Genomic DNA, 25,277 nt, shown 5'->3' on the forward strand with positions numbered 1-25,277 from the left:
TGGGACATATTCAAACAACAATAACTCTCTTGATTTACATAAAAAAAATATGAAATTTGTGTTCAAATTCAAGCTCCGAATTTTTACTTCCAAAAATGTTCAGGCTGCGTCTAAATATTCCTTTCCGTTAAAAAGTTATTGTCGAAACGATGACCGAATGTTACTTTTCAACACATTGTCAAAGCGATTAATGCTCATCCAGAACTAGCCACTAACGTTTTTTTTCCCCAAAATTTGATTTCGAGATGATTGATCTCATGATATAGGAAAAATATTTCAAAGCCAAATTCGTGAGCGAATCATTAGTCTTCCATTTGTACGCCCCTCCATTGGCATATAATTGGAATCCATATTTCGGGTAACTCAGTGCGACATATTGAAACGACAATAACTCTCTCGATTTCAATCGAAAAAAATACAAAATTTGTGTTCAAATTCATGCCCTGAATGTGTACTTTCTAAAATATTAAGGCCACCTCTAAAAGTTCCTTACCGTTCAAAAGTTATTGTCGAAATAGTGACAAAAGGTCACTTTTCAACACATTTTCTAAGCGATTACAACTCGTGAATAACTAGCCACTAACATTTTTCTTCCCCAAAATTTGATTTCGAGATGACTGATCACGTGATATAGGAAAAATATTTCAATGCCAAATTCGTGAGCGAATCATTAGACTTCCATTTTTACACCCCTCCATCGGCACATAATTGGAATTCGTATTTCGGGTAACTCGTTGGGACATATTCAAACAACAATAACTCTCTTGATTTACATCAAAAAAATATGAAATTTGTGTTCAAATTCAAGCTCCGAATTTTTACTTCCAAAAATGTTCAGGCTCCGTCTAAATATTCCTTTCTGTTAAAAAGTTATTGTCGAAACGATGACCGAATGTTACTTTTCAACACAATTTCAAAGCTATTAAGGCTTGTGAATAACTAGACACTAACATTTTTTTACCCAAAATTTGATTTCAATATTATTGATCTCGCGATATAGGAAAAATATTTCCAAGCCAAATTCATGTGCGAATCGTTAGACTTCCATTTTTACGCCCCTCCATCGGCACATAATTGGAATTTGTATTTCAGGTAACTCAGTAGGACTGATTCTAATGACAATTACTCTCTTGATTTCCATCGAAAAAATACAAAATTTGTGTTCAAATTCAAGCTCTGAATGTGTACTTTCAAAAACAATCAGGCCACGTCTAAAAATTCCTTATCGTTCAGATGTTATTGTCAAAACGGTGACCGAAGGTCACATTTCAACACATTTTCTAAGTGATTACAGCTCATGAATAACTAGCCACTAACGTATTTTTTACCCAAAATTTGATTTCAAGATTATTGATCTTGCTATATAGGAAAAATATTTCCAAGCCAAATTTTGAGCGAATCGTTAAACTTCCATTTTTACGGTGGGACATGTTCAAACATCAATAACTCTCTCGATTTCCATAAAAAAAAATACAAAATCTATGTTCAAATTCAAGCTCCGAATGTGATCTTTCGAAAACATTCAGGCTGCCTCGAAAAATTCCTTACCGTTCAAAAGTGATTGTTGAAACGGTGACCGAAGGTCACTTTTCAACACATTTTCTAAGCGATTACAGCTCGTGAATAACAAGCCACTAACGTATTTTTTACCTAAAATTTGATTTTGAGAAGATTGATCTCGTGATATAGGAAAGTTATTTCCAAGCCAAATTGGTGAGCGAATCGTTAGACTTCCATTTTTACGCCCCTCCATCAACACATAATTGGAATCCGTATTTCGGGTAACTCTGTGGGACAATTCAAACGACAATAACTCTCTCGATTTCCATCAAAAAATACAAAATTTGTGTTCAAATTCAAGCCCTAAATGTGTTCTTTCGAAAACATTTAGGCCGCATCTAAAAATTCCTTACCGTTCAAAAGTTATTGTTGAAACGATGACCGAAGGTCACATTTTAACACTTTTTCTAAGCGATTACAGCCCTTGAATAACTAGCCACTAACGTGTTTTTTACCCAAAATTTGATTTCAAGATTATTGATCTCACGATATAGGAAAAATATTTCCAACCCAAATTCGTGAGAGAATCATTAGACTTCCATTTTTATGCCCCTCCATCGGCACATAATTGGAATCAATATTTTGGGTAACTCGGTGGGACTGATTCAAATGACAATTACTCTCTTGATTTTCGTAAAAAAAAATACAAAATTTGCATTCAAATTCAAGCTACGAATGTGTACTTTCTAAAACATTTGAGCTGCGTCTAAAAATTCCTTACTGTTCAAAAGTTATTGTCGAAACGGTGACCGAAGGTCACTTTTCAACACATTTTCTAAGTGATTATGGCTCGTGAATAACTAGCCACTAACTTTTTTTTAACCCAAAATTTGATTTCAAGATTGTTGATCTTGTGATATATGAAAAATATTTCCATGCCAAATTCATGTGAGAATCGTTAGACTTCCATTTTTACACCCCTCCATTGGCACATAATTGGAAGCTGTAGTTCGGGTAACTCGGTGGGACTGATTCAAATGACAATTGCTCTATTGATTTCCATCGAAAAAATTCAAAATTTGTGTTCAAATTCAAGCTCCGAATGTGTATTTTTGAAAAAATTCAGGCCGTGTCTAAAAATTCCTTATCGATCAAAAGTTATTGTCGAAACGGTGACCAAAGGTCACATTTCAACACATTTTCTAAGCGATTATGACTCGTGAATAACTAGCCACTAACATTTTTCTTCCCCAAAATTTGCTTTCAAGATGATTGATCTCGTGATATAGGAAAAATATTTCAAAGCCAAATTCGTGAGCAAATCATTAGTACTCCATTTTTATGCCCCTCCATTGGCACATAATTGGAATCCGTATTTTGGGTAACTCGTTGGGACATATTCAAATGACAATAACTCTCTTGATTTACATCAGAAAAATACAAAATTTGTGTTCAACTTCAAGCTCCAAATGTTTACTTCCTAAAACATTCGGGCCGTGTCTACAAATTCCTTACCGTTCAAAAGTTATTGTCGAAACGGTGACCGTAGGTCACTTTTCAACATAGTTTCAAAGCTATTAAGGCTCGTGAATAACTAGCCACTAACGTATTTTTTACCCAAAATTTGATTTCAATATTATTAATCTTAAGATAGGAAAAATATTTCCAAGCCAAATTTGTGAGTGTATCTTTAGTCTTCCATTTTTACGCCCCTCCATCGACACATAATTGGAATCCGTATTTCGGGTAACTCGTTGGGACATATTCAAACGAGAATAACTCTCTTGATTTCCATAAAAAAAAAAAAAAAAAAATACAAAATACAAAATTAATGTTCAAATTCAAGCACCGAATGTGTTCTTTCCAAAACATTTAGGCCGAGTCTAAAAATTCCATACCATTCAAAAGTTATTGTCGAAACGGTGACCGAAGGTCACTTTTCAACACATTTTCTAAGCGATTACGGCTCGTGAATAACTAGCCACTAACATTTTTTTCCCCAAAATTTGATTTTGAGATGATTGATCTCGTGATATAGGAAAAATATTTACAGCGAAATTCTTGAGCGAATCATAAGACTTCCATTTTTATGCCCCTCCATCGGCACAAAATTGGAATCTGTATTTTGGGTAACTCGGTGGGACTGATTCAAATGGCAATTACTCTCTTGATTTCCATTTAAAAAAATGCAAAATTTGTGTTCAAATTCAAGCTCTGAATGTGTATTTTCAAAAAAATTTAGGCCGCGTCAAAAATTCCTAATTGTTCAAAAGTTATTGTCGAAACGGTGACCGAAGGTCACATTTCAACACATTTTCTAAGCGATTACGGCTTGTGAATAACTAGCCACTAACGTATTTTTTACCCAAAATTTGATTTCAAGAATATTGATCTCATAATATAGGAAAAATATTTCCAAGCCAAATTCGTGAGCGAACCATTAGACTTTCCTTTTTACGTCCCTCCATCAGCACATAATTGGAATACGTATTTCCGGAAATTCGGAGGGACATATTAAAATGACAATAACTCTCTTTATTTCCATCAAAAAAATACAAAATTTGTGTTCAAATTCAAGCTTGGAATGTTTACTTTCTAAAATGTTCAGGCTGCGTGTAAAAATTCCTTATCGTTTAAAAGTTATTGTCAAAACGGTGACCGATGATCGCTTTTCAAGAAATTCACGGGTAAGGAAATCAAGGATAGCATTTTGAGATCCTTTAATATATTAAATATCAGAATTAAAAACACTCAAAATAGCTTGCCATCTAGCAAAAATATGTTTTGAAGCAATATTTTCAACATCTTTTTCAATAACATATTTAGCACTTTTGCAATCAATACGTAACAAAAACTTTTGGTTTAATAAATCACTTTGAAATTTTGAAATACATAATACTATGGATAAAATCTCTTTTTTAATAGTACTATAATTTAATTGTGCATTGTTCCAAATACCAGAATAGAAACAATCAATTTGTTCCGGTGACCCAAGAGAAATTCTTTGTTTCAGAATGCCACCATAACCAATGTCGGAGGCATCGGTTTCAACAATTTTGAAAGCACCAACAATGGGAATACCAAGACAAGGCAATGTCTTAACATGAGATTTGATTTGTTTAACAAGAGAAGTATGAACATCAAACCAAGGAGGGGGATTACTTTTTAACCGGTCAAACAAGGGTTTACATTGTTTCCTCATATCCTTGTAGAAATCCGCAACATAGTTTAATGACCCAAGAAATCTTTGGAGCTATGTTTTATCAATGATAACATCAGGATACTTATCAGCAAATTGGATGGCTCTATCTATAGGATGAATCTGTCCTTCAGAGATGTCATAGCTAAGGAAACGAACTTTGGTTTGAAACAATTTGATTTTCTTAGCAGAGACAACAAGACCATTTCTTTTAATAGTATCCAGAAACGAATACAAATGTTTGTAGTGTTCATCAATAGAGCTAGAGTAAACAAGAACATCATCAATATAAACAATGGTGAAATGACTGAAGGAATTAAAAATATCATTCATGATGTTTTGAAACTCACTCGGGGCATTCTTAAGACCAAATGGCATAACATTCCCCTCATAATGTCCAAAAGGAGTGGTAAAAGCAGTTTTGTACCTATCATTCTCACTAATCTAGATTTGCTAGAACCTAGATTTCATGTCAAACTTGGAGAACACCACAACTTCACTTAGCCTATGGACTAGGTCATTCTTATTGGGAATAGGATACCTAATCCACTCCAAAACCTTATTCAAGGGTTTGTAGTTAATTACTAATCTTGGGGTTCCTCTTTCAATCTCAGCATTTTTCTGGACATATATATATATATATATATATATATAACCGAAGCCTTTGGAGTTTCGACAATTTTCCACGTCACTACTATTTTTTTTTTTTTAGATTCTTTTTATTTTTAGTTTTATATCTTATATATTTATTATTTTTCTTCAACATGTAATTATCTCATCAAGTGTTACAATAGTTTAGTTTAAATAAAACTTTATTAGATATATGTTTCAGAAGCTTGATAATTCTACTTCAACTAAAATTCTATAAAAAAAATTTCAACAAATATAAACCCCTGCCAAGGTCGAAACTCTTCATACTCACTCAAATTTTCACAAAGAAAACACACATATCAAATTGAAGCCATAGTCGGAAGCAAGTTAATTCTTCAATGAGAACAACAAATACACAAAGTCTATGAATTAACAACAAAGTCTATGAATTGCAGTGATGGACAGTCATCCACAAATAACATCCAAGCAAGGGCTTGATGTTCTTCTTAATTATCTCATAAAATTCTATGAATTATTTTATTTAATATTTTTTGGAATTAATATATTTAGATGGTTGGCATGGTAGACAACGTAAAAACAATTTTCTATCATTTATGTTGCCTTCTGCATAACCCTAAATCAATGTTGAAAGGTTGTGTTTTACAACCATCTAATCTTGATAACCAAACCTTGCACCAATGATTGTTTATGATTATTTTTGTTCATTGTTTATAGTTTAAACCCATTAAAACTTATTGCTTGACAGTATTTCATGGTTTTTTTTTTTTTTTTCCCTTTACTTTTTCTTTCAAGGTTGCTAGGAACACAACCTAACATGTGATTTTTTTTCATTGTTTAAAGTTTAGACCCATTAAAATTTAAAACTTCTTACCTTATGGGTTCATGTACTTTTTTCTTCTTCTTATTTTTCTCTTGTGAATAGTCGTATATTTTGGCATTTTGGAAGTTTTTACATCTAAATTTTTGTGTTAGTTTTTGCAATATTTGAACATGTTTTGCAGGCTTCAACAACTATACTATACCATATATTATTCTTTTGAAGGTAATCGATTTTTCTTTTATATTTCTATATTGTATAATCATATATATATATATAGTTTTGTTTCGATAATTTTTAGGATGTAAATCTTATGATTCCTTAATATTTTTTAACATTTGACTTTTTGTGTTATATTTTTGTAATATCTAAAACTATCTAGAAAATTTCAATGACTATAGCCATGAATTATTATTTTGAGTGTAACAAATTTTTCTCTTATATTTCTCTATTGTGTAGTCACACACATATATTTTCTATAATTTGTAAGCTCTTAATCTTTTGATAGATGATTCTTTTTAATAGTTATAGGCTTATAGTTATGAATTATTCTTTAATATTTTTCGTAAGTCATTGCATGTTCAAACAACGACTTCTTTATCAAATTGTAACACAAATTGAAATTGTACAAGAGCAATTCATGCAATAATGTAGTTTCTTAATCAATTTAAAATTTTATAAAATCATTTTAGTTTACCACACAATAGCACAGGTTAGGGACTAGTTTTTATTTTAAAGTTGTCAATTTCATCTATTTTATGGTTGATTTAATTTTTTAAATCTCATAATACACATAAAGCCACATCATTTAAAATTTTAAATGAAGTATTAAATTATATACTTTTAGATTTGTAAAATAAATAGATAAATCTTGAAATAGTTTCGCATAAGTTTATGCACAAATTTGTGCCTACTTTATACATCATTTAATTAAAATATTATTTATTATCAATTTTTTTTTTTTACTCTTTTAAATTGTTTCTTTCTCATTGTGAATATGAGTAAAGAAATATTAAAAAATAAATTTTCATGTGATCGGTAATCTTGTTTATTTTCATTGTTATTTTAGTTCACATTGTATTCTACACAAATTTGCATTCAATAATGTGGATGATTTTTGAAGTTAGAATATACAAAATTTACCTAATCTTAGAGCAATCACAATAGCCTTTGTAAAACTTTGCAAAATACAAATAGTATCAAATTTTACACATTTTACCCCAAAAACCTTCTATATCAATCAAGCCAAAGTTGTCTAAATATCCAAAGTTTTTACGGTAACAGTATATATATATATATATATATATATTTTTTTTTTTTTTTTCTCTCCACAGATCTAATATCTCTCCCTCTCTCTCGTCACTTTCCCTTCACTCTCTTCTCTATCTACCTCATTAGACATGCTCTCTTCTAAACATAAAATCTCCACACATACCCATCATCAAATACTTCAGCTACAAAAATCTATTCCTCCAAACACAAAATTCCCACACAATCTCTGTAATACCCGCATATTTTTTTTATTTGAGGTTATTATTAAGTTTTCTTTTAAATATAATTGTTGGGCCATAGGTTTTCTTTTATTAGTAACTGCAGCCCGCTACCCCACTAAGCCCACATCTTTACTGCAACTACAGGGTAGAAGAGACATTCAGGGTTTTCATAGAAAGGGTTTTATCAAGAGGCTAAGAGGTTTTTCTTTGGAGTTTATAGCACATACAAGTAAAAGGGTAATCAAATTGTTCAAGGTATGATTTCTCACCGTTAGAAACAAGAATTAAGGAGTTAGAATTTTATTATGAAAGAACTTTAGTGGTGTGTAGATTTTTGAATTGGTAATTTCTTAGATTATGGTTTTACGTGGTTTCAATTATTCTGAAATCTTGATTGTCACTGTTCGGACCCCTGAGCAAAAGCCGAAACTGTTAAACCCATGTATAAGGCTAGCGTCACTTTTGTAGGGCCATATGAATTTTTGGGCTGCCGTAACTCTAATTCTAATTTACTGGAAATTTTGCACCTGACCCCACCCTTATGTCACTTGTTATCTCTCACTTTTGTCAGGATCCTATTCTTCTTATTGTAGCTTTAATGGTCTATAGCCTAGGTGTTGACCAATTCCAATCAAAGTGATACCTTAAGGTCCAACGTCTTCTATTCTTTAAAAGGTTAAGGACAAATTTGTTTCTTTTGTCCGAATTGTGATTTTATCCCTATATATTGTGGTATTAAATCCATTAGGGTCAACGAAAGTAAGTCCTTGAGCAAAGTCATAATAGATTTGGCCCACAGTTTTCTTTGGGGTTATATAATTAAATCGTATAGTATTAGCTGCTGCCTATGGGTTTTGATAAATTCAAGGAAACATATTTTTTTGGGTAGAGATGCTTGGCATTAGTGCTATCATTTTGTTCAGCAAAGTATTTTACTCATGAATCAGTTTGTATAGGTTAGTAAGATTTATATTTTATAGAGGATATTAAGTAATTTCCATGATTGATTCTAGGTCCCATCTAAGAGTATTTTGAGACTATTTGGAGGGTGTTTCAGCTGGACTTTCAGAGTGATTCAAGTGCTGTAAGTAATTATGCATAATATGCACAATTTTGTTCATTAGGTTCTTAGATGTCAAAGGTTTTCAAAAGTTATGTTTTTAAGCTTACGTTTTCTAAAGTCTATCAAAAGCATTTTTACAATTTTGAAAGAGAAACTTCGACTTTTAAATAATGTTTAAAAAGAAACTTTGAATTTTAAATGAAGTTTTGAACGTCTAAGTCTCATTTAAAAGATGATTTCTAAACTAAACTACTTTTAGAAAATAATTGAGTTTCAAAGTAAGTTTTCTAAAAAGGTTCTTGTCCTTTAAGTTTGTTTAAAACTAAGCGATTTCAAAGTCATATTTTCCAAATGGTATTTAAGACATTTCTTTTAGCAAAATGGGGTTTTCAAACTTACTCAAGAATTGTAAAATATATATATATATATATATAGATATATATATATATCTATATATATATATATATAAACTCTTTAGTTCTTATTCATTCCCTAAGAGAGTCAAGCATCCTTTGATTTATATTCTATTCAATATTGTGATCTTTGATATGCCTCTGTATTTGAAAAGAAATTGTTAATATCAAGTAAATTATTTTATTTAGTATAAACTTTGCTTGTGATATGTGACTTAAAATAAGTGTTTTTAGAATTGATCAGAGATATCAGATATGTGTGTAAATCCGCTCACAGAGGATGTATGTGAGAATATGTGTTGATCCCTCACCAACAGGGGTTAGATGTTGGTATCCGCTCACAGGATTGTATGTGAGAATATGTGATGTGTATATGTGACTCTGTGCTCTGATCAATTATCTGTATGTGTTTTCGAATAACTTTAAGATTTGATTATATACATGTGTTAGTGGTTCTTTATATGTTTGGAAAACTATATCGAATATTTTGAGTGAAATTGTGAAACCAAACTCGTGCTTTGCTTGACTCTATTCTGTTGTATATTGTGTATAATTACTTACTGGATGTGTGGCTCACCCCATCAATTACAATTTTCAGATTAAAGTTGGTTGGGGAACAGGACCTTTGGAATGCTTAATAAGGTGCAAGGTAGAGCGTGGGAGTTTTAGGCAAAGTCAATAATACTTGAAGTCTTAAAAGATTATTAGTTATTTCTTTTTTTTTTCCGCTTTAGATTGCACTGTATTTTGGAGATTATTCTAAATTTGAGGAGTTTGGATTTTTGTAAGAGATTTATCAATAGCATTGTTTATTTGGAGTTTTGAATTATGTTTAAATTAATCATGTTTATTGAGTGATATTAGTGCAACAAGTTAGTCATGCATCAAAATTCATGTTCCATGGATTTGGGTCGTGACAATCTCAACATCAAATACTTCACCTACACAAACCCATAATCAAGACCCACACAATTTAGGTTTTTTCTCTTATTTGGTTTCAAGCTTGGTGGACTTTTTTGGGTTTGCTGGAATTGATGTTCAAGCTTGGGGAATTTTGTGGGTTTGTTGGAATTGATGATAGAATGTGTGGGTTTTGTTTTGGTATTGATTTGAGCCTCTGCCTTTCACTGGGTTTGGTTGATGGGGGTGGTAAATTGAGGAAGATTGATTGAGAGAATTGGGAAGAGAGAGAGAGAGAGAGAGATGAATGGAGAGAATGATAAAGAAGAAGAAGGAGGAAAAGAAAGAAGAAGAATGAGAAAAAAAAAAAAAAAAAGAAAAAAAAAAGGGAATGTGTTCATAGAAAATGGAGTTGGCGTATGTGTTAAAGTTGGTGGCCATGGGTAGGTGTGAAATAAAAAAATAAAAATATATATATATATATATATATATGAGAAAAATATTATTTAAATAAAAAGAGGGTGTAGAATAAACAAACTGACGTGGATGTGTAAAATAGAAATTTTTTTTTTTTTAACAAAATAGACAAATTTTACATCCACTAATGCAAATGCTCTTTGTATACATTGGCTAATATAAGTGAGTTTTTCACTAAACTCATACTTTTTGTCAACAAGGTCAAAACCATACAAGTAGATTTAGACAGATAACTACAAAAAGTTAAAAACTATTTTCGTCTAAATACTGACACATCCTTCAAACACAAGGAGAAATAGAAGAGAGAATCAGAGAATGGAGACTGGGATTAAGAGAGAGAGAAAGAGATAGAGCTATGGAGGCAGTTGTAGCCACAAAACTAGGAATTAAAGTGGCAGCTCTATGTGGGTCTCTTAGCAAAGGCTCGTATAACCGTGGCCTTGTTCATTCTGGTACTTTCTTTGCTTTTGTTTTTTCTGTTTCTTGCTTTTTTTTTGGGAGTTGGGTACTGATTGTGTGTTTGTTTTGTTAAAGCAATCGAGCTAAGCAAATCCAAGGAGAAGTAGAAGGAAATTCTTATATCCTTGCAGAGATTACTTTGCACCTCCAAGGAATGCTCTAAGAAATTATTTGTTGTTCTTTGGTGAAAGTTAATGAGTGATTTGGTATGCTATGCTGGCATTACAACCTATCTGATCATTTATATGCTACAACAACAATAATAAAAACAAGCCTTAATCGTGAATTTTAGAGTTGCCTCAACAGACTAGTTGAGGTCAGCCACATGCATTCTTTTACTCCATTCCATTTTATTTGAAATTGTACTTTATGTTAATTCATGTTCTTTTGGCATGTCATGTGCTAAGTTTTCAAAATTGCTTGTAGTAGCCAAGCTTTTGTTCATGTTGTTCATCTCCTAGTGATGACAAGCCAGTGCCAGTGGTCCTTGGACCAAATGACGTGTCTTCCCTCATAAATAAATTGAAAGTGTGATCATGGGTTCAATCCATTTAATTAGGTTTATGACTTTTGAATTTATCTATCAAAAATAAGAATATAAGCACACTAGGTCTACCCAACCTGTAGCAGAATTACATTTTTCATAATTATATGTGTAGGGTCACAATTTGAGGCCCAAGCCCAAAATGTATGGAGTCTTGGTCCAAGGAACCCAATACAATGAATTTGTAGAGAATGGGTCAAAGAACTAGGTCCTAACAAGTTGGACAACGGCTAGTATTAAATTGTATGGCAGTCAAACACAAACCAAGGACGTTGATATCAATAAACTTTCAGTCCTAGGAGGTTAAATCTATGTATGATGATCACTCTCAAATATCAGAATGGTTCAGATTCTTTTATCTTTTTTTCTCCCCCTCTCCATGAAAGAGTCCTTCACCTTATATATCCTCGTTTAAATATTCTTTACCCTCCACTTGTTGATCATCCGAAGCTCTACTTGAGTACTTGTCCCATCAGACACTCTCTCTAACTCTCTATGAGTTGCAGTTGCCAAGGTAACACTGTTCAGAGGCAGAAAAGTAGCTACAGTGCATTTAATGTGATGGTGATAGCCTTCTCTTAGATATTTTTAGGTTTTCCTCCTTCTCATGTGTCCGCGAAGTACATCTATGTCATTGAAGCTTTCTGGAAGATCACTTTAGTTGCTGGATTATATATTTTGAACCCTATTCATTAAGTCTGAGGAGGATGTACTCCTCGGATGACCCTTCATTTGCTCTATGCTAATGGGCCTTGGTTCGGGAATATTTCATGATTATTTGCTTCTCCTCAGACCCATTTGTATCCTCAAATAAAGCCTAAGGCCCAATATACGATCTTGGACCCTTGCCCCTACAATATGATTAAGTGATAACATGTTGATAACCTAATATGTAATGCTATTATAAGATATAGATGATCGATTCAAGATTTTCCTTGTCATGAAGAAAATAATGGAATATTTTGTCCAACGATTCTTCTATGATTACAACTTTTGTGTCATAATTTTTCCCACAACTTTGATGTGATCGATTGTGAGTATTAGTGTTTTCACATGAATCCACCATTCATGCCTACCACGTCAGAGTTGTGGCACAATAGTTGCGTCTAGTGTCCACAAACTTTGTCCAAGCAAAAGTACTTGTCATTTGTCACCTATGACCCTTTACCATACATACTTGTTATAAATTCTCTCAGTGGACCACTCTTAGATGCTAGGTGTGTCTCCACTTAGATGCTAGGTGTGTGTTATAGGATGGTTGAATAAAAGTGGTAGGTTCATGTGAGTCCACAATTCTACCATTCACAACTTACCACCTAAGCAAGTTATAATAAAAGTTGTGGTTCTACCGTTACTTTTAATCAATCGAAAGACTTATGTTATGCACAAGATATATATTGGGGCAACCAATTATATTCTATTCTATTGATTATCAAAAAGATTATATTCTATTCTATTACATGAGGACAACTTCATTCAGCCAGTGCCCCAAAACATTGGGACACAATCCTTTACCATACCATTTCCACGTGTCAACAATCAACATTCAATTGCACTAACAAGAAACTCTCTTTTTACCCTATTATTATCACCTCATCACTTACGTAACAGACCAACCTCACATGTCAACATACCAGATCTTTTCTTCTGACCTCATCACTTACGTAGTTAATAATTAAAAAATGATAATGTCACAAAAAATTTCCCAACTTTTATCACAATTTATCACATAATGAGTTGTGAATATTGGAGATGTATACTTCCATTGTCCCATTAATTTTTTTTTTCTACTATTTACAACTTACCACATGACTAATTGTGGCAAAAAATGTAAAACTTTTTATAACACTAACATTTCTCTTAATAATTTGGCGAAACTACATTATTGGTTCCTAAAGTTTACCTTAGGAGCACAATTAGGGACAAGTTTACCTTAGGAGCACAATTAGTCCCTAAAGTTTTAAATAAGCATTATTGGTCTCTTAAGTTTAAAAAATGAGTTATGTTAGTCCTTTTATTAACTTCTGTTAATTTTATTCTTATGTAGCTAATGGAATAATGATGTATCATATTTTGACTTTTATAATCTGATGGGTAAAGTTTGTGAATTTGCCAACTTAGCATGTGACTCATTGGGACCCAACCAACCCTTCGTCTTCCTTTTCTCTTCTCTTTTCCGAACAGGTGTTGCTGCCACTTCCACCACCATCGTTAGCCACTCATTCCTATTGTTCCAAACAGTTTTTGTTACTGTATTAGCCAGCACAAGCACATCTATGTCCTTTACCAATCTCCGTCAGCAGCTATCTCTAAAGTTCTCTGTATTTTCTTTGTTCTTAAGCTCTATTTCCAAGGATCTACAAATGACAAAAATATTTAAATCTATATGGTTAGTCTTCAAATATTTGAATGATTTTAGGTATTATATTAAGATTTAAAAAAAAAAAAAAAAAAAAGTTTTTGCAAAGCCCCATACCAATCTACGTGGGATCACCAGTTTCTTTTTATTGCATAAATCTTTTTTGGGGTATTTTACACCCAATCTTAGACTAGGGATGGCAATGGGGTGGAGAGGGGCCGAAAGATGGGGTCATCGTCCTCGTTCTGCATGATTTTGTTTTGCCCCATTTCCGCCCTGCCCTGCATGATGGGGAAAACTTTCTCACCCCATCCCCACCCCTTAGGGCCCTGCGAAGCCCCGCCCCATCCCTTAAAACTCTATTTTTTGTTAATTTTCCTTACAACTAGTACAATTTTTTTAATGAAACCTATTTCATTAATAAAAATATACTTGAAATTAAAACTAAATTTATCCCATCAAATCAAATCAATTTTTAGAAAAAATTGAATAATATATCCAAGTGTTTAACAAGACAATCACAAAAAATAAAATAAAATAAAATAAAAAACTCATGGATAACGCCTAACAAAATAAAGGTAGAGAACCACATTGGGTAGAATAAAATAAGCTAATATTGATATGTTTGTTTAAATAGTAGGATGAATAGTAGAGTTTTAGGATATAAAAAATTTATAATTATTACCCTTAGTAACGTGGGGTGGGGTGGGGGTGGGGGTGGGGGTGGGGTGGGGCGGGGTGGGTCTAAAAAGTCTAAACTCATCCTCGCCCTGCCCCGTGGTGCGGGGCTAAAATCTTGCTCCATCCCCGCCCATCACCTTTGTGGGGCGGGGAAAACCCGTGCGGGGTGAAGTAGGGAGGGTCGAGTTAAGTGGGGTAGGGCAAAATTGTCATCACCATCTTAGACTACTCCTATTGATAGAAAGGATCTGTGGTCAACAATCCAGATTTAAGAGAGAGAGTAAATCTACTCACTTTACCACCATAATTTTGTTGGCTTTTTGAGGTGGTTTGGTGACTCTATTGGAGGACCGGAAGACGGCAGAGTAGAGAAAGGCAATAAGAGGAAGGGAGGCCAAAATCCTGAAGCCAATCACTTAAAAAAAATTATTAAAATAAATAATAATCAATTAAAGATTACATGGCAATCTTATAATTAAATAAGTGATGTGTCATTTGACACTTAAGTTGCCACATGCCACTTCATTATTCCATTAATCACGTAGGCAATAACACTATTAATCATAGTTAGCAAAAAGACTAATATTGCTTGATTTTTAAACTTGAGAGAGCAATGGTGCTAACTTGAAACTTAAGGGACCAATTGAGCTTAGAAGGTAAACTTCAGGGACCAATAGTGTAGTTTCTCCTAATAATTTAAAACCAACCACATTAGCATCCTCAGTCTCTCCACTCCTCTACATTATTGCCATTTAAATAAATATAGTGGATGAAAAAGTAGAAGGACATAAATGTTAGAAAAAAAAAATAATGTTCCTAGTGTTTCATCACACATGTTTAAAATAGATTACAGAAAATGAAAAAGTTGAAGCATACATTTAAATAACTAGTATTATGCCTTTATTGTAGTTTGTAACAATGGGATATTTTGTAATTTCATGTTTATACCAATTTTCTTCGTTTACACATATCAAAATTCGGAATAGAATCATTTTCATTTCAAAATTGTCCATTTCATCTATTTTATTGTTAATTTAATTTTTAAATCTTACAATATGCATATAACTACGTCATTTAAAATTTTAAATGTTGTTTTAGATTATACGCTTTTAAATTTAGAAAAACAAATGGATAAATCTTAAAATGTAAGAGTATTTGCATCAGTTTATGCAAGAATTTGTCTGTTTTATTTTTCATTTTTTTATACAAGATATAATTCTATTCTAACTTAATCTATGTGTATATGTGTGTGAAACTCCCTCCTAGAGACTTAAATCCCGACCCTTGCTCTCCACACTTCACAAGCACTTATACTTACATAGGAATCTACTTTTTTTTACGTAACCATTTTTAAAAAATACATACATTAAATTATCTATTTTATACTATATTTTATTAAAATATTAATTTTTATCAATTTTTTATTACTCTCTTAAATCATTTCTCCTTCTTCCTATCTTATATGAATAAAGAAGTATTAAAAAATGAATTTTTATGTGAATAATAACCATGTATAATTAGTTGGTTACTATGATTCATATTTTATTTTATACTAATTTACCACTTTACCCAACTATGTGGATGATATTTTTTAGCTATTTACCACTTTACCCAACTATGCGGATGATATTTTTTAACTTGAATATGCAAAATTTACTTAATATTAATATACATTGACTAAAAGCATCTCCAGCAGATAGTCTATATCTATTTTTTGGAGAGAAAACTTCACTGTTAACCCACTATTCACCCTCCAACAGATTCTCTAAACCCAAATTTTTTCCAAATTTTTTTTGAAGTTGCTACAGTGCTTCTCTAGATGCAGAGAACATTGTAGCAACTCCAAATGAATTTTTATACTTAAAAAATTCATAAATCTCAATAAAAAAATTTAAAAAAATTCTTTTTCCCTCCTCTCACAGCTACAAACACAACGGCTACAAACACAACAATCTTTCTCTCAAACATCTCTAAACTCAAGCATAATCAGATTATCAGAATACAAACTCAAAAACACAATTTAAAAATTAATCAAATCATAACAATAAAAGAAAAAAGAAAAAAGAAGAAGACAGAAGACGGAAGCCATCTGACCCATCTGGACTGTGTTGGGGGACAAAGATGAGCGACGGCTTCAGGCTGAGCCAGCTGCTTTGGGGTGAAGATGCCCCATCTGGACTGCGTTGGGGACGAATGTTCTGGAATCAAGTAAAAAAAAAAAAAAAAAAAAGGCAAGAGTGCTGGAGAAAACAAAGAGAGAATGAGCTGTTGGAATGTTCTTGAATGAGGGAGAAAAAGAAAATAAAAGAAGGGGGGGATAGAGATAGGACAACATGTGTGGAGGAGAAAAACAAGAAAAAAAAATGAAACGTATGGATGAAATGAAATGAGAGAAAGGAGAAATAATATAAAGAATAAAAAATCCTAATTGAGAAATGTTATCACAATATTTTCACAATAAATTTTAAGTAACAGATTGTTATTAGTTAATATTGGTGAGTAAAAAAATAATTTCAGTAGTGGATTTAAATTAGAACTAGTAACAACTTTTCACATAAATTTTGTTGTGAAAGTATTGCGAAAAATGTTGTAGACGTAACATAATTGTTGGGATGAATATAGGAAGAATAAATGATGATAAAAAAAGAATAAAGAATGAATAAAGATATAATATTTAAATGAGAAAGAAAATCTGTTGAAAAGTGTATTTGAAAAAGTAGGTAGTTAAAAAGTAAAAGTCACTGTTTATTCTCCAAACAGTACAAAAAATTGAAGAATTTGTTGGAGATGCTCTAAGAGCGTTAGCACCCGGGGATGGAAAAAAAATAAAAAAATAAAAACCTATTTTGCATCCTCAAATACTATTTTATCTATTTTACCAACCTATTTTACAACTCACCCTATATCCCAGTTTTTATTTTTACATACAACTTAATAAAATAATATAAACTACCTAATAAAATAATAAAAAATATTATTATCTCTTTTTCACCTACTCACTTTTCTCTTCACACATAACCACATATTAAAATAATATTTTTTTTACAACTTAACTTTACTTTTTTTCGATGAACTTATATATACAACCTTATTATTTATAGGTTGTAATTTTTTTAAATTTACAAACTCATGGAGTGGATTTTGGATGGTTAAAGTTATAAAATAGTAACTGGGTGTCTACATGTCAAAGTTCAAAAGCATCAGCAAGTTTTGTTACATGTGCATCAGGTGCCTCAGGTGCCACACTGATGCAGCCCAAGCTGCATCACAGTGCAGCAGACAATGCATCAACAGAGCATCAGTGTACATCAGATCAAGCAAGACCCTTTGACGATGTAGCAGCAAGTGCCAAAGTAACAAATGTGAAGATTGAAGAGCTAACTGATTGTTTAACTAGTGAATCTGATACAGCACAGTTGAAGAGAATTAAGAGTTGTATAGATATGCCTAAACTACAGAATAAGGATGTAGCATAGTTGGTTTTGTCTTGTAAGCTTCTTGTAGTTTTGTACCTAACTAAAGATAGGCTAATGACTCACGTGTGGTAGTTAGATAAATTGTTAGAATGTGTTCACACGTGCATAGCAGTTTATTTAGGCACATGCTCCGTTTGGGTATATAAGTACACAGATCATTCCATTAATAACAGATCATTCATTTCAATCACAAATTTAGTTTCTTATACTACACTCCATTGCTAGTGCTCATACTTTTCTTCGTCAAAAAGTCAAAAACTATTTTCTCAGCTTTTCTAAATACTGACACATCCTTCAGGCGCACACAGAAACAGGAAAGAAGAGAGAATCAGAGAACTGAGACTGAGAGAGTGAGAGAGAGAGAGCGCTATGGAGGCAGTTGTAGCCGCAACACCAAGAGTTAAAGTGGCGGCTCTATGTGGGTCTCTTCGCAAAGGCTCGTATAACCGTGGCCTTGTTCGTTCTGGTACTTTCCCAGCTTTTGTTTTTCGTTTTTTTTTCTTTGTTTTTGGGAGTTGGGTTCCGATTTTTTGTGTGTTTGGTTATAGCAATCGAGCTGAGCAAGTCCATCAATGGCTTGGAAATAGAGTACATAGACATTGAACCTTTGCCTATGCTCAACACTGATTTAGAAGGAGAGGGAACTTTCCCAACAGCCGTGGAAGCTTTCCGCCAGAAGATTAAAGAAGCTGATTCCATTCTCTTTGCCTCGCCCGAGTGCAACTACTCAGTCTCAGGTACTCCTTTCTATACCTTCTTTTTATTCATTAGTCTTGGAAAATTGGTTTGGTTTGCAACTTTTCAGTTTTGGTCTACAAATTTTTGTCATGGGTAGTTGAATTTATTTTGGATAAATTTCAATGTTCACCAACCCAACCCCCATGGGTTTTATCGAAATGACACTTTTTATTAGGAGCTTCAGCATAATAAAAAAACATTTTGGGGACCAGTTTCTGTAAATTCTTCCCCAATGCTTATTGATCAATCATTGATGTCCTTTGTAGAGCCAAGATGCTTGGAACTTTCTTTCCTTTTTTATCTTGATTATTCTGGTCATCTGTTGTAAAGTTGATTGTCTATATTGCGTGCGTGCTGTCTCTGGCATAGAGCTGTGTAATGCTGCAATTTAATATTATCCTCTTCGATCGTATTGCTTTCTGTCACTGATTCAAGAGTTGTTGACATTTGTTCTTGTGAAATTGGCTTTTACTATAGCAATTCTTAAGATTTCAATTTCTGGCACTATTTTGTTGATATATTTATTCTTCATTCTTGTCAAATACAAAGCTGATTTATTAGGCGTATGCATACTTTCGGCAGAGATGAGCACCCTTTCATCTCCAATATCTGATAAATTACCAATTTTTATTTTAAAAAGATTTTGAGAAAAATTATCTTGAAAACTTAAGCAATAAGAAAATATTGAATTTAATCATTTAATTTGACACTCACTTTTCACGTGTGGATCTAAACTACACTTATTAACAGGATTTGATTCTAAGACCTCTTGCTCAGATATTATAATATAATAAATGATCGATTGTCCAAAAATTAAAAAAGAAGAAGATGAATTTAATCATTTAATCTAATAATATCCTTTGTACTACGCATAGTTGTAAGTATATAGAGAACTAGAGATGATTGAGTCAACTGGAAAAATTTTACAACGGATGAAAATGGAAATGCTAACCTTGTTCCCAAGTCTCGAGCAAGAATACTTGACTATCCCTTGTGTAAATGGCATTGATAGATCCTTCACTATATTATTCAATTGTCAAAAAGAAAACGAGAGTGGCTCGGGGTGCTTGTTCGCAGTCTATATATGTTAAATTGTTTTTTTTTTCAAGATATTAGGATTATGCATTGCCATTAAACCAAGTGCTTGTTATTTCTGCTTTGTGTTTTGCCAACTCTTTTCTTTCCCCCCTATACCAGCTCCATTGAAGAATGCAATTGACTGGGCATCTAGACCACCAAATGTTTGCGCTGACAAAGCAGCTGCAATTGTAAGTGCTTCAGGAGGTTCTGGTGGGAAACGGTCACAGTATCACCTTCGCCAAATTGGAGTTTTTCTGGATCTTCATTTCATCAACAAACCTGAGTTCTTCTTGAATGCACGCGAACCTCCTACGAAGTTTGATGGCAATGGTGATCTGGTTGATGAATCAGTCAAGGAGAAGTTGAAGGAAATTCTCATATCCTTGCATGCATTTACTTTGCGCCTCCAAGGAAAGCTTGAGAAATAATTTGTGATTTTTAATTAGATGAAAAATAATTAATATGTGATTTAATATGTACTATGCTGGGATTACAACTTATCTGATTTTTTGTATAGTACTACAAAAATAATAACAATAAGTCTTAATTCCGAATTTTAGAGTTACCAATGAATCTTTAACAGACTAGTTGAGGTTTGCCACATGAATTCTTTTGCTACTTTTTGTTAATTCCTTAATTGATAAGTTTTTTTTTATTTTTTATTTTTTTATTACTTCTACTAATGTTTATATATTTTTAATTATTTTCTATAAAAGTGAAGTTGGGAAGACAACAAGTTGAATTCATGTTCTTTTGGCATGTCATGTGCTAAGTTTCCTGAGAGTTGTTTGTAGAAAAGCCAGTGCCAATGGTCCTTGGAACAATTGTTATGTCTCCTCTCATAAACAAATTGAAAGTAAGATCATGGATTCAATCCATTTAGTTTTGTGACTGAATTTATCCATCAAAGAAGAAGCATACACTGGGTCTATCCAACCTGTAGTAGAATTACATTTTGTATGACAGTATGACAATATGATAAACTGATACATTTTGATAACCTAATCTGTAATGCGATTGTAAGGTATAGATGATTGATTCAATATTAAAGTTTTCGTTTGTTGAAATGGTTGTACAGGTTCAATCCTTGAAAGCAAGTATTTCATACAAAAATAGCATAAATAAAATGTAAGAATTATATATAGGTCCCTTCTTCCAACATTTGCTTTAATGGAATCACTACTGCAAAATAATCTTTCTCGACGAGTTTGTAATTGTATGCATTTGTATAATGATTTATAAAGGTGATGGTTCAATCAATATTTTTCATGATTCAGTTTGAGTTCCAGTCCTAGATGCCTAGGTTGTATTATTGGTATTTGTGGAGGAGGGAGCTTGAAAAGAAGGAATCATCAACGGGATCCACCCGAGGTGTAATTGGACCCAATTGTGCATCAAATCAAACCCAACCCAATCAAGACAATCGAAGTACTAGGTGGATCAGGAAAACCGAGGATGGAAATCTACCTAAGGAGGCCGAGGAATAGATACTTCTCGGGAGGGAGCTATGAGATTGGAAGCAGAGCAAGACCATAGTGACATACAAATAAAAGCAAGTGAAAACTTCTAGATAAAACATCCATCACCTCCACTTTAAATGCATTGCAACAACTCAATCTGTTGCATTAATGATAGAATAACCCCTAAATAGTGCTCACAACCTGTGACCTGCTCTACTACCACTAGCAAGGTAGTGATGGGACAAGTATCCAAAGAAAGATCAGTAGCCCTCCAAGTGGAAGGTTGAGATGCAATTCGAATGGCTATAAATAGGAAGGAAGATCATCCTTGAGGGGGATCGAAAAAATAGGAGAGAGAAAAGAGAGAAGAATCATACTACAAGTTGCAACTCCATTCAAGAACCCTTGATCCTCGGCCAACCAAGGAGAGTAATAAACAAGAATTTCATCTGTCCTTGTCTATTTCTTATTAGTATTGGGCCATCTTTGAAGTCTATCTTACTTCTTTAATCATAAAGGCGCTTCCTTAAGGAATCAAAATGTTGGCCTGCATTCCCATCTCTCCAAATTAGTTGTATTGGGTCCCCATCCTAACCCATTCATAATGAGCTAGGCCTTGGGTTCAAAACAACCCTCTACAATATTTATGAATGAGAACACAATGCAAGGTGTGTTTAAAAATCTAATTAGGTTGTATTATTGGTATTTATGAATGAGAACACATACAAGGTGTGGTTAATGAAGAAAATCAATATTTTGTGAATACAATGATGAAACAAGACTATAACTAAGAAGATCAGTGAAGATTCTAGAAGAATTCAACAAGGAAGAAGAAGAAGAAGAAGAAGAAGAAGAAGAAGAAGAAGAAGAAGAAGAAGAGAGAGAGAGAGAGAGAGAGAGAAACAAGAGGTTGAAGAAGAATCTTATTAAAGAAAAGATTGAATTACAAGCTCTTAATTACATATGAGTGAGAACTATCCTATTTATAGAGTACAATCCATCACTAAGCAGAATAGATTAAGATCCAAACTATGCGGATCAATTCCCGTGATTTTAGAGATTATAACTACCTCTCTAACTGATATTCCCTCCAACACTAACTGACACTTGAACCCACAGCCAGACAACATCGTTTAGTATTCTGGAATAAAACACCATAGCTTAGATCAAAATGGTGCGCATCATTTAGGGCATAAGTAAAACGGTGTGCATCACGTAGAACATTAGTGAAACGGTGCGTGTTGTGTTGACTTCATCATTGTTGAGATTGAGGCTGACCAGAAGCACCAGAGACAGAGTTAGGAGGTTCTTCAACATCCCCCCTTAAACGACAAGGGGAGGAATCCGCCAGGAGTTTGGAATGAATTAAGAGAAATGGAGGAGCAGGTAAGGGCTTAGTAAACACATCTGTTAAATTGTCCTTACCTGAAATAAAACCAACACTGAGATCTTTGCAAAGAACCCTCTCACGAATAAAATGATAATGAACTTCCAAATGCTTTGTCTTGGAATGAAAAACAGGATTGGTAGAGAGAGTAATGGCAGAAACATTATCACACCAGATAACAGGTACATAAGGAAGAAAAATCTTGAGCTCCTTGAATAAAATTTGAAGCCAAGAAAGCTTAGCTGCAGAAGTAGCCAATGCCTTGTACTCAGCCTTTGTAGATGATCTAGACATAGTGTTCTGTTTCTTCGCTGACCATGAAATGGGATTAGGACCAAGAAAGACCAATAAGCCAGTAGTAGAGCATCTATCAGTATGGTCCCCTACCCAATCTGCATTAGAAAAAGTAGTGAGGGTCAAGGGACCTGGGGAGAAGCAAATACCATGATTCAAGGTTCCCCTAATATATCTGAGAACACGCTTAGCAGCCTCCAAGTGAGCAGAAGTAGGCTTGCTCATGAATTGGCAAAGCTGATAGACACTGAAAGCCAGAACGAGCCTGGTAAAAGTGAGATACTGAAGAGCACCCACTAGGCTTCTATACATAGTGGGATCAAATAAGGCAACACCAAAATGAGGAACCAAACGAGATAATGGACAGCAAGGAGTCTTGACAGGTTTAGAATTGGTCATATTGAACCTATGCAATATATCAGAAGCATATTTGGACTGCGTGAGAGCCTTATAGCACAATTTGGATTTAGGTTTAGAAATGCCACTCTTAGATCTGGTCTACATAGGGTGCTGATTGAGAGGCACAAATGGTAAAACTTGTAAATCTAAGATAAGATTAGGGGTAGGGACTGAGGAAGGTAGTGTATCAGTAGAGACACTAGAGGGTTGTGGAGCCAAGATAGGAGACTGTGGACTATGAGCAAGAGGTTCAACTTGAGAAATAGTGGAAGGAGAGACATTTGAGGAAGGAGCAGAATGAGGAATTGATGTGGAAGAAGTTGAGACAGGATGTGGACCTAGGATGGAAGACTGATTTGTAAAGTGAAGAAATAATTGATTGGAAAACCAAGTGAGATCAGGAGATAAAGAAGAAGGTGTAGGTGAGGATTGAGATGTGTTGATGTAAGAGAAAGGAAACTTAAACTCATCAAAAAGTACATGTCTTGAGGTATACAAGTATTTAGTTTCAAAGTCTAGACACAGATAGCCCTTAGTACCTACAGGATAACCAAGAAAAATACATTCTTTGGTTCTTGGTGTAAGTTTATAAGGGGTATAAGTCCTGAGATTAGGATAACATGCACACCCAAACACTTTTAATTGAGAAATATCAGGTGGAGAAGAATAAAGTTTAGACCAAGGAGAAAGAAAATCAAGAATTGATGTAGGGAGCAGATTGATTAATGTGATTGCAATGAGGACATCATGAGACCAATAGGAATAAGGCATTTTAGCTTGTGACAAAAGTGAAATGGTGGTCTCAATAAGGTGCCTATGGTTCCTTTGAACAAGACCATTCTGTTGTGGTGTAGAGACAAGAAAGAATATAAATAATACCATGCTGCAAAAGATAAGTCTTGAACTCAGTAGAGGTGTACTCACCCCCACCATCTGATCTAAAGACTTTAATTTTAGTAGAAAATTGGTTTTCAATCATAGGTTTGAATTGAACAAACTTGGTAAAGACCTCAGATTTGGACTTTAACAAATAAATCCAGGTAAACCTAGTGTAATGATCAATGAACAACACATAGTATTTAAAACCATTAATTGAACACATTGGAGTAGAACCTCACAAATCAGAATGAATAAGCTCAAATGGACTTGATGCAGTAAACTAAGAATTAGAAAAGGGTAAATTGTGCATCTTTCCATACAAACAATGTGTACAAGAATTATCTATAGCAGTGCACTTATTCAAATGAAATTTGGCATTAGGAAACAAATGTTTGAGAGCTTGATCAGAAGGATGACCAAGCCTCAAGTGCCAAAGAGTTTTATTGAAAACAGTACTATTAGAAACACTATTACAAGCTTTAGAAGATAAAGAAAGCTGTGTAGCCTTGTGAGGGTAGATTGGATAAACTCCATCCTCACTCCTTCCCTAGTAAAGTATTTTCCCCATGGCCAAAGCCTGAATGGAAATAATATTTTCATCAAAATAACACCAACAGTTATTGTCATGACAAAATTTATGAACTGAGGCAAGATTGGATGCAATAGAAAGGACTCTAAGCACATTATTTAGATGAAATGTGGATTGAGGAAGAGAAAGAGAAGCATTACATAAGTGTGTGATAGGAAGATTTTGTCCATTGCCCACAATAATATGATCTTGACCATGGTAAGGTTTAGGAGAACTGAGATGATTAAGACTGGATGTAACATGATCTGTAGTAGCACTATCAGCAAGCCAAGGTTGATCTTGAGTGAGGCAAGCATTTGATGCAATGGCCATAGTTGCAAGCATGGTAGAAGGATGCTTTCCCTGATAAGCATAGTCCATCCTATGATAACAATCAAGTGCTGAGTGACCAACCTTCCCACATATCTGACAGATCAGTCTTTCTGACCTAACTCCATTAGAATTAGGCTTAACTTGCT

General features: G+C 33.5%; 1 protein-coding gene across 1 annotated transcript; it reads left to right on the forward strand.

Annotated features, from left to right (window-relative positions):
• The first annotated feature begins 18,154 nt into the window (after window positions 1–18,154).
• Window positions 18,155–20,418, forward strand: LOC126723598 (NADPH:quinone oxidoreductase-like). Its single transcript, XM_050427172.1, has 3 exons — window positions 18,155–18,459; window positions 18,542–18,730; window positions 19,929–20,418. The coding sequence occupies exons 1-3, from the start codon at window positions 18,363–18,365 to the stop codon at window positions 20,237–20,239; spliced, it is 597 nt and encodes a 198-aa protein (XP_050283129.1). The 5' UTR covers window positions 18,155–18,362; the 3' UTR covers window positions 20,240–20,418.
• Window positions 20,419–25,277: the final 4,859 nt, after the last annotated feature.

This window comes from Quercus robur, chromosome 4 (assembly GCF_932294415.1).
Source record: "Quercus robur chromosome 4, dhQueRobu3.1, whole genome shotgun sequence".
Classification (NCBI taxonomy): Eukaryota; Viridiplantae; Streptophyta; class Magnoliopsida; order Fagales; family Fagaceae; genus Quercus; species Quercus robur.